Source organism: Saccopteryx bilineata, chromosome 1 (assembly GCF_036850765.1).
Source record: "Saccopteryx bilineata isolate mSacBil1 chromosome 1, mSacBil1_pri_phased_curated, whole genome shotgun sequence".
Taxonomy (NCBI): Eukaryota; Metazoa; Chordata; class Mammalia; order Chiroptera; family Emballonuridae; genus Saccopteryx; species Saccopteryx bilineata.
Window position 1 is genome coordinate 224014707 of NC_089490.1, and position 20320 is coordinate 224035026.

At 40.0% G+C, this 20320-nt stretch overlaps 1 protein-coding gene across 1 annotated transcript in view; it reads left to right on the forward strand.

Annotated features, from left to right (window-relative positions):
* Positions 1 to 20320, forward strand: part of DESI2 (desumoylating isopeptidase 2) — a 39887-nt gene extending 19567 nt beyond the window's left edge. The window contains exons 2-5 of the mRNA XM_066236472.1: positions 8247 to 8319; positions 11480 to 11573; positions 12988 to 13129; positions 16896 to 20320. Of these exons, the coding sequence (XP_066092569.1) occupies positions 8247 to 8319; positions 11480 to 11573; positions 12988 to 13129; positions 16896 to 17123 (537 nt within the window). The 3' untranslated portion in view covers positions 17124 to 20320. The remainder of the gene's footprint in view (positions 1 to 8246; positions 8320 to 11479; positions 11574 to 12987; positions 13130 to 16895) is intronic.

Consider the following 20320-nt stretch of genomic DNA (forward strand, 5'->3'; position numbering starts at 1 on the left):
GAAAAACTTTATGCCACTAAATTCAACAACCTAGAAGAAATGGATAAATTCCTAGAACAATACTACCTTCCTAGACTGAGTCAAGAAGAAGCAGAAAGCCTAAACAGACCTATTAGTAGAGAAGAAATAGAAAAAAAAACATTAAAAACCTCTCCAAAAATAAAAGTCCAGGCCCTGACGGCTATACTAGCAAATTTTATCAAACATTCAAAGAAGACTTGGTTCCTATTCTACTCAAAGTCTTCCAAAAAATTGAAGAAGAAGCAATACTTCCAAACACATTTTATGAGGCCAACATAACCCTCATACCAAAACCAGGCAAGGATGGCACAAAAAAAGAAAACTACAGACCAATATCTCTAATGAATACAGATGCTAAAATATTAAACAAAATACTAGCAAATCGAATACAACAACATATTAAAAAAATAATACATCATGATCAAGTGGGATTCATCCCAGAATCTCAAGGATGGTTCAACATACGTAAAACGGTTAACGTAATACACCATATCAACAAAACAAAGAACAAAAACCACATGATCTTATCAATAGATGCAGAAAAGGCTTTTGATAAAATACAACGCAATTTTATGTTTAGGACTCTCAACAAAATGGGTATAGAAGGAAAAGATCTCAACATGATAAAGGCCATATATGATAAACCATCAGCTAACATATTAAATGGCACTAAACTGAAGGCTTTCCCCCTTAAATCAGGAACAAGACAGGGTTGTCTACTCTCTCCACTCTTATTTAATGTGGTACTAGAGGTTCTAGCCAAAGCAATCAGACAAGACAAAGAAATAAAAGGCATCCATATCGGAAAAGAAATAAAGGTATCACTTTTTGCAGATGATATGATCCTATACATCGAAAACCCCAAAGACTCCACAAAAAGATTACTAGAAACAATAAGCCAATACAGTAAAGTCGCAGGATACAAAATTAACATACAGAAGTCAATAATAGCCTTTCTATATGCCAACAATGAAACAATTGAGAACGAACTCAAAAGAATAATCCCCTTCACGATTGCAACAAAAAAAAATAAAATACTTAGGAATAAACATAACAAATAATGTAAAGGACTTATATAATGAAAACTATAAACCATTGTTAAGGGAAATCAAAAAAGATATAATGAGATGGAAGAATAAATATAATCAAGATGGCCATATTACCCAAAGCAGTATACAAATTTAATGCAATTCCCATCAAAATTCCAATGACATTTTTTAAAGAAATAGAGCAAAAAATCATCACATTTATATGGAACTATAAAAAACCCCGAATAGCCAAAGCAATCTTAAAGAAAAAGAATGAAGCTGGGGGCATTACAATACCTGACTTCAAACTCTACTATAGGGCCACGACAATCAAAACAGCATGGTATTGGCAGGAAAATAGACACTCAGACCAATGGAACAGAATAGAAACTCCAGAAATAAAACCACATATATATAGTCAAATAATTTTTGATAAAGGGGCCAACAACACACAATGGAGAAAAGAAAGCCTCTTCAATAAATGGTGCTGGGAAAACTGGAAAGCCACATGCAAAAGAATGAAACTGGACTACAGTTTGTCCCCCTGTACTAAAATTAACTCAAAATGGATCAAAGATCTAAACATAAGACCTGAAACAATTAAGTACATAGAAGAAGACATAGGTACTCAACTCATGGACGTGGGTTTTAAAGAGCATTTTATGAATTTGACTCCAAAGGCAAGAGAAGTGAAGGCAAAAATTAATGAATGGGACTACATCAGACTAAGAAGTTTTTGCTCAGCAAGAGAAACTGATAACAAAATAAACAAAAAGCCAACTAAATGGGAAATGATATTTTCAAACAACAGCTCAGATAAGGGCCTAATATCCAAAATATACAAAGAACTCATAAAACTCAACAAACAATCCAATAAAAAAATGGGAAGAGGACATGAACAGACACTTCTCCCAGGAAGAAATACAAATGGCCAACAGATATATGAAAAGATGCTCATCTTCTTTAGTTATTAGAGAAATGCAAATCAAAACTGCAATGAGATACCACCTCACACCTGTTAGATTAGCTATTATTAACAAGACAGGTAATAGCAAATGTTGGAGAGGCTGTGGAGAAAAAGGAACCCTCATACACTGTTGGTGGGAATGTAAAGTAGTACAACCATTATGGAAGAAGGTATGGTGGTTCCTCAAAAAACTGAAAATAGAACTACCTTATGACCCAGCAATCCCTCTACTGGGTATATAACCCCAAAAACTCAGAAACATTGATACACAGACACATGCAGCCCCATGTTCATTGCAGCATTGTTCACAGTGGCCAGGACATGGAAACAACCAAAAAGCCCGTCAATAGATGACTGGATAAAGAAGATGTGGCACATATACACTATGGAATACTACTCAGCCATAAGAAATGATGACATCGGATCATTTACAGCAAAATGGTGGGATCTTGATAACATTATACGAAGTGAAATAAGTAAATCAGAAAAAAACAGGAACTGCGTTATTCCATACGTAGGTGGGACATAAAAGTGAAACTAAGAGACATTGATAAGAGTGTGGTGGTTACGGGGAGAGGGGGGAAAGGGAGAGGGAAAGGGGGAGGGGAGGGGCACAAAGAAAACTAGATAGAAGGTGACAGAGGACAATCTGACTTTGGGTGATGGGTATGCAATATAATTGAACGACAAGATAACCTGGACTTGTTATCTTTGCATATATGTATCCTGATTTATTGATGTCGCCTCATTAAAAAAAATAAAATTATTTTTAAAAAAAAAGAGGAAGTTTCCAGATTTTACCAAAATATTTGACACCAGCCATAGATGCAACTTAAGTGCTGATAAGAGAGATTTTCTGGCATGGATGTGGTAGTCTAGGACCAACAATTGACGACAGTACCCTGCCTCATCTGTTTCTCAGCTGTAGTAGATTGTGGGTTATATAAGATCTGTATTTCTCAAAGATATGAATAATTGCTTGTAAGAGTCTTTAAGGTAGAGTCAAATTAACTCTGCCCACTGTTTGCTATTCAGTTGAGTGCTCCTGGTTATTTGACACCTACTCCCAAAGATTCTTGAAAATTCTGAGAATTGATAGATAACCAGAATTGATCTACTAGAATAAAAATATTAGGGAAGGATTATATTGTCAATAATTAAGTTTGCTACTGCTAGTATTTAACGTTTATTTGGGTCAAGGACTCTTCAAGTACTTTATACATCATTAATTCATTTAGTCCTCTCCATAGATACTGTTTATCTTCGCTTTATAAATACAGAGAGGATAAGTAATTTTCCCCAGTCACACAACTAGTAAATAGTGAAGCCAGAATTTGAACCAAGATGTTCTGTCTCCAGGAACTGATTTGGACAAATCTAACTTTTGAGATAGGTTTGGTACCTTAAAATGTTACTAGCTGTCTATGAAAAAATAAGGCAAAGAACCTCAGTTTCCTGACACACAGCCCAGTGTCTTTTCCACCATAGTTCAAATGCTTCAACTTGTGTTAGTTGTAATATTTGGATCAACTGCTTTTTATTCAAGCAAAAACCTTCAAAGTAAATTCAAATATAATAGAAGCAGTGTCCTTGTGATCTAAACTGGACCAGAGGAACATGGTGGGCTTTCCCATTTGACCCTAAGGGAAGACAGCTTTAGATGAAGCTGACCCAATGATATCCTTGGTACAGATGGTTTAGGTAGTGGTTGATGTGGAGATGTTGTGGTAACTGCTGTTGTCTCATGATTTGAGAGTTGCTATTTTGTGGTAGCGGCTGGTTTACTGTTTTCCTTTGGTATGTCAAGAAGGGTTTAAGAACTGTGAACTTACTCACATGAAAACATCTGCTTTTGGCACTGGCTATTGGCTCAGTGGATAGAGCATTGGCCCAGCATATGGTTGTCCTGCGTTCAATCCCCGGTTAGGGCACACATAAGAAGCATCCATCTGCTTCTCTCTCTCTTTTTCCTCCCTTTTCTCCTCTCGCAGCCATGGTTCAAATGATTCTAGTAGAGTTGGCCCTGGGTGCTGAGGATGGCTCCATGGCCTTATCTCGGATGCTAAAATAGCTCGGTTGCTGAGCAACAGAGCAGTGGCCCAGATAGGCGAAGCATCACCTGGTAGGCGGCTTGCCAGGTAGGTCCTTGTCCTGGTGCATGCAGGAGTTTCTCTACCTTCCTGCTTCTCACTGAATAAAAAAAAGTGCAGTACTCAAGCATTGGGCCTCTAATGGGATTGCCAGGTGGATCCTGGCCAGGGCATATGTGGGAGTCTGCCTCACTATCTCTCCCCTCCTCTCCCCCCCACCAAAAGAAAATCTACTTTCTCATAAAATCCCCAAGGGATTATCTAGTTGTCAGCACCGGGTAACTTTGAATACACGGCCTTCTTTAGTGGACCTGCCCTAATATTCTGTCACTCCTGCACCCAGCATGGCCTTTGTGTGATAACTCTCCCAAGGCTGGCCCCAGTCGTTATAGGTAACTCTCCATCCCAGCCTCTGCATTATCTTGGAGCAATAGTCCTTAAGCTAGTCTCCTGAATACTAGTAGTTGTACTCTTACACTTGGACTGAGCTCCGAGAATAAAAGTACTCTTTTACTAGTTCAAATAAAAAGCTAAGCATGACCAAGCAGGAGCACAGTGGATAGAGCATTGGACTGGGATGCAGAGGACCCAGGTTTGAAACCTAAGGTTGCCGGCTTGAGCATGGGCTCATCCGGCTTGAGTGAGGGGTCTTTGGCTTGAGCGTGGAATCATAGACATGACCCCATGGTCACTGGTTTGAGCCAAAAGGTCACTGGCTTGAAGCCCAAGGTCACTGGTTTGAGCAAGGGGTTACTCACTCTGTTGTAGCCTCCCCCCCAGTCAGGGCATATAGAGAAAGCAATCAATGAACAACAGATGCCGCAACAAAGAATTAATGCTTCTCATCTCTCTCTCTTTCGGTCTGTCTGTCCCTCTCTCTGTGTCTATCTCTGTCAAAAACAAACAAACAAAAACTAAGCTTTCGGTTAAACTTGTGCTGGATTATCCACTTTTCCCAATTATGTAATTTTAAACTTCTGCCACCTGCTACTATAATATTTAGAAAACAAAATCAATGAAAACATACCCAACAAGAGTTAAGAGAAATCTTGCTAGCATCCAGTCATAGCAAATCTAGCAGCTTGTTTTGTTTGTTTGTTTTTCATGGCTACATGTTCTTGGCTGTGATTTCACGTTGCATATTTATGATATATTTTCTGTTAGAATTTATCAGTGTTCTATGGTATTCTACAAAAGCATAAATTTCCACATAGCAAGTTTGAGCTCTGTTGAGCTTTTTTAAAGCACAGTGATTTTTATCTCCAGAGATCCCATGTAGTTGTAAGTAGTTTTCTTAAAGTAACAAGGGATGCAAACCAAGATACAGGAACATTAGAAACACTAATTTCTAAAATCTTAAAACTATGAGAGGGTAGCTGTTACTTCAGCATGAACAGCAACAGCAAATCATTACAGGGAAGTTTCATAACTGAAATTGTCCTTACACACTTGTTTGGTTTGATTTGAAGGTATCTCATTGAATCCCCACTTAAAATAAGCACCGTCCATATTTTCTGCTTCACCTTGACAGGACTTGGAGGCAGAAGGACTGGGTAAGGCATGCTGACCTTGAATTAAACACCTGTCTTCCACAGGCAGCTTGCCCAGTTTTTAAAGGCTGAGCCTTCCAGGCGTGTTCACTAATTACAGAGCTAACAGGAGCAGAAACATTTGGAGGGCATCTCTCTCTGACCAGCTCTCTATGAAAGGCTTAGTCTCTGTCCTGAATCCATTCAGAAAAAAAAAAATCACACCAAAGAAGAACCTCTAATTCACTTCATAATGTAAATTCTAAAACTTTATCAGTAATATGATGCTGTTATGGGTGAAGAGGTGGCTGACCACATATCATACAGTACAGCTGCCATCACAGTCAATATTAGAAATTTTTCATCACCCCAAAAAGAAACCCCATGCCCATTAGCAACCACTCTCATGTCACTGCCAACCTCCCAGTCATAGGTAACCACTGGTCTATTTTATATCTGTATACTTTACCTATTCTGTGCATTTCATCTAAATGGTACCAACTGAGCTACCCAACCAGGGCCCATGGTGTTTAAGCCTTTCTGTTGTTGCTGTGTTCAGTTTGCTAGTATTTCATTTAACATTTTTAGTCCATATTCATAAGATATTAATCTGTAGTTTTCTTGTGTCTTTGATGTCAAGTTTATTCTGGCCTCAGAATAAGTTGGGAAGTGCTCTTCTTCTGTCCTCAGGAACAGTTTGTAAAGAATTGGTGTTGATGCTTGTTTAAATATATTATACCTACCGCCCACTTTTGTATCTCTGTTAGTAGTAAAATTTCCTAACCACTTACTGGTTCCACAGTAATGGTGATTTATAAAGTAGGGAAGTAACTGTACTTTATAAATTTATAAAGCAGAGTTATAGCAAGTTAAAGCATATAATAATAATTACTTACCAAATACTTTATGTCAGATTTTCACTAAGTTTGGCAGAATAAATCTTTATAAAACAACTTCCTATAGTTAAATCTATCTTTTTATTTATACTTTGGTTGCTCCGCTACCGCCCACCATGAGAGCTGGAATGCCCACTAGTGGGCAGTAGGGACTAGGTTGACTACCACTGATCTAGTCCTACCCTCTTTTCTTTGTGGGTAGTCTTCAGATTACTAATTCATTCTCTTTTCTCTTATTCATTGTAAATCTATCCAGATTTTTTCATTTCTTCTTGAGTCAGTTTTGGAACTTTGTGTCTTTTGATGAATTTGTTCATTTCATCCCAGTTATCTAACTTGTTGGTATACAGTTGCTCATAGTGGTACTTATAATTCTTTTTACTTTGTAAGGTAAGTAGAGATTTCTATTCATAGATTTCTAACTAGTAAATAGTTACTTGAATCTCTCAAAGAAATTAACCCTTAAATTTGGGGGCCTTTCTAGGGATAAGAATACAAAGACAAAAAAGCAAAAAATGATTGCGTCCCTTATTGGTATTGCTAACAGTGAGTAAATAATATCAGCATTAATTCCTGCCAGGAACAAAATATTGAGACAGAGCCTTGGGAAAAAAAATAATAATGTCAGGAGTGGGTAGCCTTCTGCCATTTAATGCTATCCAAAGAAATATCTGTAGGTTAACAAATCGTGACCCACAGGTTGAGAACCGCTGATCTAGTATGTACCTAGGCAATGTACAGGAGTTCAAAGCGTGAATTCCTGAGTGTGGACGTGATGATTCTCATTTGTGAAAGTGCAGAGAATAGGAATCCTGAGTTCAGGACCCCCTCTGACAAGGGTATTCCCATCCTAATCCTGTTCTTGCCTTTTGGCCGAAAGTCATTGTTTGTGTACAATTCTTTCTCCTGAAAACCTTTCTTTCTCTTAATAAAACATTTAGATTCCCATTATAGACATTTATTATAAAAGCACTCTGGGAAGGCTACTTACTGCTCAACTAAAAGAGAAATTGTTAAAATGAAATGATACTAGACATTAAGTGGAAATAAATGTGCAATTTACAAAGAGTTTAAAACACTGTAGTCGGTGTTTTATTGTAGATGTTGCAGACAAATCATTAGATGTGTGTCTTTTTGGAAAATATTAAAGCTCTGGTGTAAAAAGAGAAAAGGCCAATGAAACAGATGTCAGCACCCAGAACAAAAAATGCTGCTGGGGCCTCGTCGGGGAAGCAGCAGGAATCAGGCCAGATCACTGGTTGTCCCTGTGCCTATTATTTATTCCTATGTTATCATTATTAAACTTTGAGCCGAATCAGGACATATGTGCCATCTATGTCTTTTTCATACATTTTTGGAAAAGAATAAAATCCCTGCCTTCAGGGAGCTCCCCAGAGAATGAAAGGAAAGCTTAAAATAGAAGAGAAAGATATGAAAGCAGGGGTTAGGTGATTTTTTTAAGTCACTAGTAGAACTTTTAAATCTATTTTTTCCCAACCTTGGTCGAGTTTAGTACTGTGATTTACGCTCTAGGCCTCAGATAACGTGCTTGTACACATGGAGATATTCGTTGTGACCCAGGAAGGAATTCCATGTGGGAGTGTCAGCAGTGCGAGGAGACATCCCAAGACGCGGATTCCTGTGGGGAACAGGAGCTGCCCGAGATGCAGAGTTGAGTCATAAGTGACTTCTGAATCTTCTCTTTTTTTTCCTAGTACTGGATGAATGAGTACACCTCATCCATTGGAATCGGAGTTTTTCATTCAGGAATTGAAGTCTATGGCAGAGGTACGTGTACACACAGTCTGAATACACCTTGTGAAGACTTTTTCCTTTAAAGGAGTTGCAAACTCATAACTGTAGCTCTTTTTAACTGCTTTTTAACTGTAGTTTTTTAACTGCTTCCATAACTTATTACAGAAAAATAGATCGTTTATTTATACCACATTTTGGGAAAATGCCCAAAGTTGAATATATTTGGGAAGATAGTACCAAAGTGCATGAGCATACATTCATTTACTCATTTAGTTATCTTTTAGTCTAAATATTATATTTTTTAAAACATTTTTTGAGGTTTTTACACCATTACAATTTTGCTCTGATATGTATTAGTTCCTAAGAACCCTTGCACTTTGACATATGATAAAAACAATTATTTTGGTTGGAGAAGGTTTCCTTCTAGAGAGCGTCACTCTTGAAATACCAATTTCCTGAGGGAATTTCAGCCATGTGTGTTTGTAGACCTACAAGTGTAGAGTTATAAAGTTTAAAAATATCACAGAGCACATCCTGCCCTTGAGTCCATCCAGCTTGTTGCTGGACAAGGGTGGCCTTTGTCAGTGGTTACCTCGGCTCTTTATTCTGGGTCCTGTATTAGAAGGAGGGGCAGGACGGCCCCACTAGCGTTGCCCAGCCTCTCCTTTGTCCTCGTGCCCAGTCTGGCAAAGCCAATTCACTCCTGATCGAGTTGTACGTGGTCTGTGTCACCCAGACCATGCTGCCAGTTTCACGAGGGTGCAATAATATATTAGTTTGAATCATAAACTCACCCTGGAGCAGAAATGCCTTTAATAGCTTCAGCTAGGCAGGCTTTGTGGCCCCGTAGAAGGTCATTGCCATTACTGTTGCCCTGAGACCACACCACTTTCACTGTCACAGAGGAAGGGCTTGTCTACTTCCCTGTGTTGTGTGGTGTTTTTAATACCTGTTTTTTATATTTCACAGTGTTAGCTACTTCTAGTTGTGGTGCAGGATAGTAAACATGGGCTGTAAAGATCTGTGTAGGTTCCATTTTATTTGAAAGGAAGCTCCTCCAGAAAGTTGAGTGGTTGGAGTATTGCTGGGGGTTTGCTCCCTGTTGGATTTGGCTTTCGCCAAAGTTGTGTGTGCATGCCCTTTCAGCTGAATTTGCATGGTGTGTTAAAGTGCCATCAAGTTCTGAACCACATGATCATGCTCCTGGGACACGGGTCGAGAACCTATGGCTCACGAGCCAAATATGGCTCTTTTGATGGCTGCATCTGGCTCACAGACAAATCTTTTTTTTTTCCCCACATTTTTTTAATTATTTTTATTTATTTATTTATTTTTAGATTTCATTTTAGAGAGAGGAGAGAGAAAGAGAGAGAGAGAGAAAGAGAAAGAGAAGGGAGGGAGGAGCAGAAAGCATCAACTCCCATATGTGCCTTGACCAGGAAAGCCCGGGGTTTCGAACCGGCGACCTCAGTGTTTCAGGTCGATGCTTTTACCCACTGTGCCACTGCAGGTCAGGCTCACAGATAAATCTTTAATAAAAAAAAATAACATTAAAAATATAAAACATTATCATGTATTACAATCCATTAATTTCCTACCGCTCATGTTCATGGTTGCAGGTGGCTGGAGCCAATCACAGCTGTCCTCCAGGACAACACTAAGTTTTTATTGGATAATGTGTAACGTACCTGGGTCGTTGTATGGCTCTCATGGAATTACATTTTAAAATATGTGGCGTTCATGGATCTCTCAGCCAAAAAGTTTCCCGACCCCTGTCCTGGGAGGTAAATAAGAGCATGTGGCAATTTCTCCACTTTCAGATGAAAAAACTAAAGCTCAACCCTGCTGAAAGTCCAGCTGATAATGAACAGAACAAGGAGTTGAACCCAAGTGTTCTTGTATATCAGTCCATTGATATACCAAAGATTATCTGCCCAATCACTGCTCCTTTCATAAAATGGCTTAGAAACAATTAGAAACATGGTTCAGAACATATCCGTATAGACTTAGCAAAGGCGGGTCAAAATACAGGTGGGAAAAGTTGGGTTACAGTTGTTGGTATGGAAAATAAGACAATAATAAATAATACTAGAATAAACTGTGTGCTTCACATACTCACAACTGTAAGCCTACTTTTGCCCCATCCTGTCTGTTCCCGAAAGTGAATGATTGCTTCTTGAATAGAAAAATAACTGGCTTTCTGACTTTCCTTATTGTAATTGAGAAAGTTCAAAATCCAAATATAATCTTTCTATAGCCAACCTGATCATCTACACTGTTTTATGAAATTCTATCATTAAAAATGTTCCAGTGTACATTACACAATTGAACATTAAACCCCATTTTGTTCTCTACCTCATTGCTTTTTTCTGGAAGGTCTGAACCCGAAGTCAGCTTAGTGCCAGTTCTTACCCATGCTTCACTCTAAGACCTTTTAAGGTTATATTTGGTAAATTTTTAGTTATGAGATTAAACATTTGTTTGGAATTCTTTAAACCCACTGAGGTTTGCCACTTAAATATCTAAGTATTTTGTTTTGGAACTGTAGACAGACATTCTGGTTCCTTCCTGATTTGAACCCGGTCTCCATCTTTGTTCTGGCGGATCGAGTCTGATAGACACGCATTGTAGTGCAGGTGAGCCCTTCTCACTGAAAGCTCAGCTGTGGAGAGCATGTGTGAGTGGGTGTGTATATTCACTTGGCAGTTCATTTTTTCTTGAATGGGGGAATTTAATTCAGTTTTTCTGGTTTGCTAATGTTTCAGAGATAAACCAGGAGTCTTGAGCCCAGAAACCATGAAGACTCGTTGTTATTTGACTTTCCAGAAAAGTCCAGTTTTGAAATTTGATCACTTTAACTTAGACAATGGCCAAACACTGCACTGACCACCGACTTAGTTTGGCAGGAACCTGTATTTACATTTGAGTGTCAGTCACTCTCCTCTTGCCCATAAAAAAGCAGGGATCACCTTTTGCGTGTCTTTCCTTATTAGAGTGTCAGGCCTTTTGCATCAACTATTCGTGCAAATAATAGCTATACAAGTAAGATGTTTGTGGAAGCATTGATAAACTGGAAAATATTTAGATGGTGTCATTACTACATTATTGTCCTCATCATTTTTTAAAGCTAATTCAGCATTCTGGTTTAATTTTGTGTGATAAATACTAAAAGTCATGAGTTTTCTCTTTTCAGAATTTGCTTATGGTGGCCATCCTTACCCTTTTTCTGGAATATTTGAAATTTCCCCAGGAAATGCTTCTGAACTAGGAGAAACATTTAAATTTAAGTAAGTAGGGAGGATAATTTTTATTACACTGTTTTAGGTGCCAAAGTTTGTTTTCAGCCATACAGAATTCATTCTGTATTTTAAAATCTAGGAAGTTAAAATGTTCATTAACATTGCTTTAGTTGCTGACATTTTATTTTAAAATCAAATCTCAGTTGTTGTGTAGAGAGATGAGAGCCGGCCAAATAAAGTGCCTGAAGTAACCTAGCCTCTTGCTTTTATTTGGATCCATGTAAGTTATTTTGTGTACTTTAAAAATGATTTTTCCTTGGTATAACTCAAGTTCTGCTTTAGAAAAACGTTCATATCTAGTTATTGCTTCTTCTTAATCTCCTATGTGGGGGCAGATGGAGGAATTTTTTATTGTAACCTACCCTACAGTATTAAAAATCTCTTCATTCTCCCAATGAGTGGGACACTATATATTTCAAACAATTAAACAGTTGCTTAGCTGGGAAACTATTGTTAAGGTACAAGTATTTTATGTATTGATAAACCTAAAATGGATGGATATGAGTGTGTTCTGGAGCCTTCTTAGCAGTCAACAGCCTTGAAACTGAATGACAGTGATCAGATTTCCGTTCCTTAATTAAAGTTTGTGTTTACACTTGATCTTAACCAAGAGGCCGAGATGTTTAGAACCTTACTTCCAAGGAGCTTCAAAGAAACCCCTGGGCCTATAATAATTAACTTGTCAAATTCAGTGGGAAATAGTGAAATGAGGTTATAACATTGAAACTCAGAAGAGGGCTACACGTGTTGACCACTCCTGTGATCATGGTTCCCTTAACCTGTCACCCGGAGGAGCGCGTGGAAGGCCATCCTGAGTCTATTCCTTGGCTCTCCCTTTAGGCAAGACTACTGGATAAAAGGGTTTTCTAAGTTCTTTCAGCTTTTTTGGATGCCTTACTTGATCTGACTGAAAGTCTACGTTCTATTGAATAATGTCTATCACATTTCCAGGGTAGTAGTTGGGTGAGGGAGTTGGTTTAGGGGTGGGTTGTTTTTTTGTTTTGTTTTTTAAGAGAATGTGGCAAGCCATTAATGGCAAGTATAATTAAACAGGGATATTGGCAACATGGAATTGATTCTCTAATAGTGTAACTATATACTTACATAGTAGCTGTAGAAATAACTGTGATGTTGCATTTTTAATATAAGGACATTGTTTTATAAAGAAAATGACTTATTTTGCATTTGAGTTATTCAGAAGTAGTGTGCTTAAAGAGTTTACTGCGGAAAAGTAGGAATTAAAATAAGTGAAATGTTTTAAGTGTCTCATTTACCTTTAGTCTCATTACAGTAACCCTGCTTTGTTTACATCACTCATGATATTCCTGGAAATAAATCTTTAACCATACTTTTTATAAATACCTAAACCTCACACAGCTGTTTTTTTTTTTCTTTCTTTAAGAGAATCTGTTGTTTTAGGCAGCACTGACTTTCTGGAAGATGACGTAGAAAAAATTGTGGAAGAACTCGGAAAAGAATACAAAGGCAACGCCTACCATTTAATGCACAAAAACTGCAATCACTTTTCTTCAGCATTATCGGAGGTAAATTTAATTTTACCCTAAAAGTTCTTCAAACAAATAACATTTACTGGTATGCTTGCAGTCCCCCTGCATTTAATTGACTAATTTGTTTTTCTGGTTCTTCATGCTGTAGAAAGACAGTATTGTATTCCTTTTTCTTGCACAAATGGTCTTTCTAAAGTTGGTGGCTTTCAAGTCAACACCGCTTTGAACTGCATTTATATTCATGGCTTTGCTCTGGTAGGGAGTGAATACAAATGGTTGTCTCATTCTAATTCAGTTTATTACAGCCTGAAACTTGAACTTTAGAGAAGTTAATACCTAAGAGACTTCTGCTTTCTAGCCACTCATTTCTCTTTCCCTAAATTTGAGTTGCCAACTTGAATTTTTTCCCAGGCTCCTGCTTATTAATAAGTAATTCATTTCTCCTGTCTTGATACTGTGTTCTGCCGACTCATCATATGGCACGTATTTGCCTTCCCAGTTCTTGAACCCCAAGCAGAAGACCAAAAGGAGATCAGAATCACAGGACCTTGGAAAAGAAAATGGAAGGGAGAAAGCCAAAGATTTCCAAATAAGGTCTAGAGAAGTAGATACCACTTGAAACGGCCCTCAGCTTTCTGACTGAGCAGCTGTTGCAGTGGCAGCGGTGTTACTGCAGAAACTGAGAGGGAAGGATGACTGAGCTGCTGTCCCACTGACCCCCACACTCTGATGCTTAGCCCCTGTCACCTCCCATGTGGCTTCCCCAGCATGGCTTTCAAACAGGACCACAGCCGTGCTACTCAGAGTGTGTTTCAAGGCCCATCAGCCCCGTATGGGAACTGTGAGACGTGCTTGTCTCTGCTCCCCAGACACATGGAGGTTAGACCTTCATTGTAGCACCCCCCCCCCCCCCAGATCCTCCCATGAAGGTGACAGTTGCAGAAGCACCACCAGTCTGGCAGATGCACTGATACCAGAGAGGTGGCCTGGCTGATTTTCAGGGACGAAGGGAAGTGGTTCAGAGCTTTCTTGAACCTGGACATTACATTTCTAGGGGATGCATTCAGAGCTCCATAGAACGTAAAATTGGCAACGATATTAAACATCTAATCCAGTCTGCTCAGTGTACAGACAGGAAGCAGGCCCTGATTGGAGAAATGACTTGTCAAAACTGTTCTGGAGACCTCAGATTAGACTGTATTTAATCCAGTGCTTGTTATACTTGATCATCACTTCCTCTGGCTCGGCTCTATTCTCTCTCCCAAATAAATGGCTTCATTGGACGTCTATAATACCACTCAGCCCTGGTCTCACTTCTGTACGTCTTGCTGGGCATAGACTGGTGTTGGCGTGCAGGCGGTAGTGGTTTGCTAATCCCTGTTGTCGAGGAAGGATCTGAACTGATAACTGTCATGTTAAACCAGTGGTTCTCAAAGTGTGCACCCTAGAAGATCTCCAGGTGCGCCCTGTGGCATTCCAGAGAAATATGTGCCTGTTGAGGACCAAAAAGCCAACAGGGTTTTTGGAGTTTAGATTTTTGGGGGACAGAGGTGTGGGGAATTGTATGTGTATTTATAGACATCTAGCTTCTAGATGACCACTCTCCTCTACTTGTGTTCCTTGGTCTCTGGAACTGTGAGGGAAAAGAATTGAGTTGTTTTAAGCCACTAAGTTTCTGATGATTAGCCAGAGGGAGCCTTAACAGATGTTGGGATCTGAAAGTGGGGTCTGCTGTAACAAACACCTAAAAATGTGGGCATGGCTTTGGAATTGAGTGGTAGATAAAGGCTGGGGAAATTTTGAGGTGTTGGATAGGAAAGTCAAGATTACCTTGAGCCTGACCAGGCGGTGGCGCAGTGGATAGAGCATCAGACTGGGATGCAGAGGACCCAGGTTTGAGACCCCGAGGTCGCCAGCTTGAGCGCGGGCTCATCTGGCTTGAGCAAAAAGCCTACCAGCTTGAACCCAAGGTTGCTGGGTCCAACAAGGGGTTAAGCGGTGTGCTGAAGGCCTGCAGTCAAGGCACATATGAGAAAGCAATCAATGAACAACTAAGGTGTTGCAACACGCAATGGAAAATTGATGATTGATGCTTTTCATCTCTCTCCGTTCCTGTTTGTCTGTCCCTGTCTATCCCTTTCTCTGATTCACACTCTGTCTCTGAGAAAAAAAAAAAGATTACCTTGAACAGGCTGTCAGTAGAAATGCGGATATTAGAGGTGCGGCTGGTGAGGGCTCAGAAGGAAACAGGAAATGTGTTACTTGAAACTGAAGGAAAAGACTCTTATTATATGGTGGCAGAATGCTTAGCTAATTTTAACCTGTACGTACGTGGGAAGTAGAACTAGATAAACTTGGATCTTTAGTGGAAGGGACTTCTGAGCAAAGTGCTGGCCTGGTTTCTTCTTGCTGCTCATAGTAAAACACAAGAAAGATAAATTGAGGGAAGAATGTTAGATGAAAAGGAAATCAGCTCTTGATTTTGGAATTTCTCAGCCTATTCAGATTGCAAAAGATGCTAATATTGGTGGTTTTACTGTTAGGAAAGCATACTGTAGAGAGAAGGCCAAGGGAATGACTGGATCATCTTTTGCTGCTGCTGAGGTGGTTAAGCGTGTGGCCCATGAAACTTCAACCATCACAGCAGAAACCAGGAGTAGAGCTGGATTTCCCAAATAATATTTGTGGAAGAGCCTCTTGTCTAATAAGAGTCAAACTCCTTATATATATGGGAGAATCACAGTGTTTTAGAGGCTGTTTTATGAGCAGAAACAGTGCTTAAACTGAAAGGGACAGAGAGGACAAAATGAAAGAGGCTTTTAGATTCCCAAAATTCAACAGGTAGGAAACAGGCTGGAGGAAAAGGATAACTTCAGGGGCCCAGAGGGCAGAACTGAGGGCTACAGAGGATCAATCCCAGGTCTCGAAACCTGGGCCAGTCAGATTTCAAAATTGCCTCATTAACTAACAAGGAATAGATGGTACTTCTAGATCACATGATCATAATCTTTGACATGATTGGAAGCAAAAATGCCAAAGGGACAGTGGAACATGAACTCAGTCAAGCCCAGTGCTCTCTGCAAAAGGAAAGAGAGTAATAAGAGTGAAGCTAGCATTATGAAAGACCCAGTTCTTACTGTTTGAAATAAGTGATCAGCCAGGAGGGGTTCCTCCTGACCCCCTCTCTATGTCCATTGTCCCTAGAAGAGACCTCAGAGTCACAAAGCCAGGTCTTCCTCTGGGGAGATGCTGCTTTCTGGGCCAGTGTGATCTTCTCGGGAAAACTGGGTGGAGGACAGACGCAACAGGGTAAAATGAGGAACGGGAAAATGAAGCAATAGCACCTGGAGGGAGCTAGAAAAGATCTGTGAAAAAGGCGGATTCATAGATAGGAAAGTAGCCAAGGTTGACTATTACCACTGCCAGGATATTCTAATTACTCCAGGAACACCCTGTATTTACAGGAGTTTTTTCTTCTGTGTTCAAAGTTCTTCTAAATGTGTCTCAGAGCAGTTGCAAGGATCAAAGAAAGAAAGCCAGAGGCAATTAGCTCAGTTTCACAGACGTGACTGGACAAGGTTCTTTAGAAGGAAGGACTGAAGCCAACAGTAGGGCCCCAGCCTCCCGAGTTAGGGGCCTGCTTGTTACCAGAGTTCTGAAGTCATATCACCAAAGGCATAGTGTGCAGTGGCTTTTCTGAACATCGGCCGCTTCCCTTCCCCCAACCCCACGCCCACTCTCCTTGGCAGTGGACCAGATCACCTTAACCTCTTAACCTAATACAACACTCTTCCTCCTTCAGATTCTTTGTGGGAAAGAGATTCCTCGCTGGATCAATCGACTTGCCTACTTCAGCTCCTGTATCCCCTTCCTACAGAGCTGCCTCCCGAAGGAGTGGCTCACGCCCGCAGCCCTGCAGTCCAGTGTGAGCCAGGAGCTCCAGGACGAACTGGAGGAGGCGGAGGACGCTGTCGCCTCAGCCTCCATGGCCAACACCGCAGGGGGCCCTCGGCCCCGGGCGCCACACTAAACTCTAAATGTCTCCAAAGTCCCACGTTCAGAACTGTCTCTGGCAGCTGAATAGCATTAGCACGAAGTAAAAGAGTGAAGCATCCTTTGGATATTTTATATGCAAAGATGGCTCTCCCCCAAATCCCAGTTTTTCAGCTCAGGATTATATTTGTAAACAAATCACTTGGCGCAGGAGGGAGAACTTTGTATGAAGCTGCCCTCTGGTTTTTTTTACCCACTTGTAAATTTGAATTTACTTCTTCTGTTTTATACAAGCTCTATTAAGTTATGTTTACAGTATTTTGTATCGCTGTTTACAAATCTTGCATGGACTCCTGCCACCGTGAAAGAAGAAAATCTTCGTGTCTTCAAATATGAGGCAGGTAATCTTTGTACACTTCTGACAATTGCCAGAGCTCTGGCATAAATAAAAGGCACACAAAGTATTAGGCGGTTATAGTCATCACCACCTGCTTAAACTGTCTTGTTAGTTTGTGTTTGTTTCTGTTAAGCTTTTGGCGCCAGGATGCGAGAGAGACGAAGGAGCACACACAGCCCTGGGGGCTTGGGACCTTGTCTACTGAGTGGTGGCTGGCTCTGGGCCCGGTTCCTCTGAGCACTCCCCTCCCTCCCACTCTGGGCAGCACATTTCCTGAGGTTCCCTTCCAACAGGGGCTGTCATCCCCAAATCTGCCCACCTAGGCAGAGCGGCACATTCCTGTGTCCGTCTGACTTGGATGCCGCTGATTCTGTAATTAAGATGTTTTTCCTTAAAGATACCCTTGCTGGTAACTGACAAGTAGTTTTGCACATGTGTTGGGAGGCTTCATTTTTATTTTAATGCATATTGCTATCCTCCCTGCACAGGATTTTGTTGACGGGGTAAGAGTATCCTAAATGGCAGCCTTCTCAGGGGCAGTAGGAGTTGACATTCAACTGCTTTTACTGTTCAGGCTACCTTTTCTACTCGACCTTGAAAACTAGTTTAAAGTAACGCACTCCAAAATGGCAATTTTTGATATTTCAGACATTTTATGTACCATATCAGAAAGAGTATGTTGAGTTTATTAGTTTTTTATGGGAGTAGTCTCACCTCATAATAGAAAGCCTAGTCTCATTGACCTCTTGTTTATAAAACACCCTTGTATATCTTAAAATTCATCTTTTTTTGTTCTCTCAAATATATGTCTCTTATATAACGTACTCTGAGGATGGAATTGTCACCACACATAAGTCCTCATTAGCAAGGAATCGTCTGCTCAAGTCTACTCCCAGTTTGACCCTTGGATGTAAGAGCCAAGTTATTTACATGTCAGATTCAATTTTTCTGCCTTAAGAATGAATGTCCTATGTAAGAAGCTGGGTGCGGTGTATAAATTTCCAAGGCAGTGACTTCAGCTTTATATATGTTGTTTATTTTAAAGTCATTTACTTTTATTTAAATTTCTAGATTGGATTGTTATTTCTCATGTGTAAAGAAACATATCTTTCCGTAAACTACATTTTTAACTTTTCCATTAGCTGATTTTGATTCATTTGATCACCTTAAGCACATCCTGTTCACAGGGAAAATGAACCTTGAGTTATAAGCGTTGAGCTGAGGAAAATGAAGCCACTTAACCTAACTCACACTTTTGACTGTTCTGTCCGGAGAGGAAAGCCTTCATAATTTACTCCCAGTTCTGGGGGGAGGGTGGGCAGAGCACTTGTTTTAATTAAGAGACGTGACAGGAAGAAGAAAGAATATGACTTTTATGAAAAGTTGACTCAGTTCATAAAACCGTGATTTAGAATAAAACTAGGAGTCTAGCAGTGAATTTGTTCACTCAAAGAAGAGTCCTATCACCAAAACCTTGGTTAGTGAAAAGTATATGATGCAGTTTGTTGGGGATTTTTTCAAATAATGTGGTAGATTACAGTTTTTTCTAGTTCATTCAAATACACATGATTCATATCTGGACTACTGACAAAAGTGTGACTATTCATTAGATACTGCTTGGTGAAAACCCAGGAACACCCCATCTGTGCTTGTCCAGAACCCAACACCTCAGCACACAGATGACTTTTTCATTTTGTTGTATTTGCTTTAATCTGCACCATCTGGAGTTTAAAAATAGTATAAAGGGTCCTAGTAGAAATCGTAGCACCAGGCCAATTATGATAGTCACAAGGTTGATGAATAAAGATGTATCTCTACTTTAGGAAATCTCATGTAAGTCAATTCCTTCTTTACAGTTTAAAACTGAAAAAGGATTTAATTACCGTAACCAGCATTAACTGGCTTTTCCTTGCCCTTGGAGGAAAAGAATCTTATTCTCAACCTGATCTCTGTTAAAAGAACTCCAGTCATTTGAGATCCACGTGATACGACAGTGTCAGATACTCTTTGTAGTTGTAACCAAGCGAAGCTGATTCTCATGGTGGGTCTGACAGTGTTAGAGGGTTAGAAGCTGCTGGTTTCTACTGTTTTAAATGCTCTTGGGGTTTATATTCCAACCCTAAGAAGGGGGCACGAGCTTTAGGAAGTGTGGCCTGGGGGGTTTCAAAGGCAGTGATGCGGCAGGAGAGGTCCTCCACGACGTGAGCCTGACATCCAGCCAGCTGTCACCCCAACCCGCAGCAATAGCGCACGTTACCCTCACCAGCACTTGTACCTAGCAGGGAATACTGGGTTCAGCCAGCAGCAGCATCGTGTGTGTGTGTGTGTGTGTGTGTGTGTGTGTGTGTGTGTGTGTGTGGCGCATCAACACCACAGACAGCTGCGGGACTCCATCCACGGCTTCTTTCCATCACAAAACGGGTAGAAACATTCTCTGCTTCAGGGTTCTAATCTGTGCGTCTTTCTATGGCTCCATTTCTGTAAGATACTCTGTTGTTTTGATACATGCTATATTTTCTTTTGGTAATTAAAAGACCTGGGTTTTGTTTCACAAGCTGGCCATACTGCCCTTGTATTCCTCTCCCCAATATGGTTTTAGAGTGCAGCTCCACTGTTAGACTTCCATTGACAGCTCAGTCAATACACGTCTTCACTGTCTGAAAGGTGTTAACAGCTGTTAATCCTCATGAACCTGAAGATAATTTCTTGTGAAGTTGAATGCAATGTACTGTCATTCATAGTGTTTATATAAAAAATACCAGGAATCTTCACTTTTGCTACCTTGATATAGCATTGAGCTATCATGTTAACAACATTGAAATACATCAATTTATTAA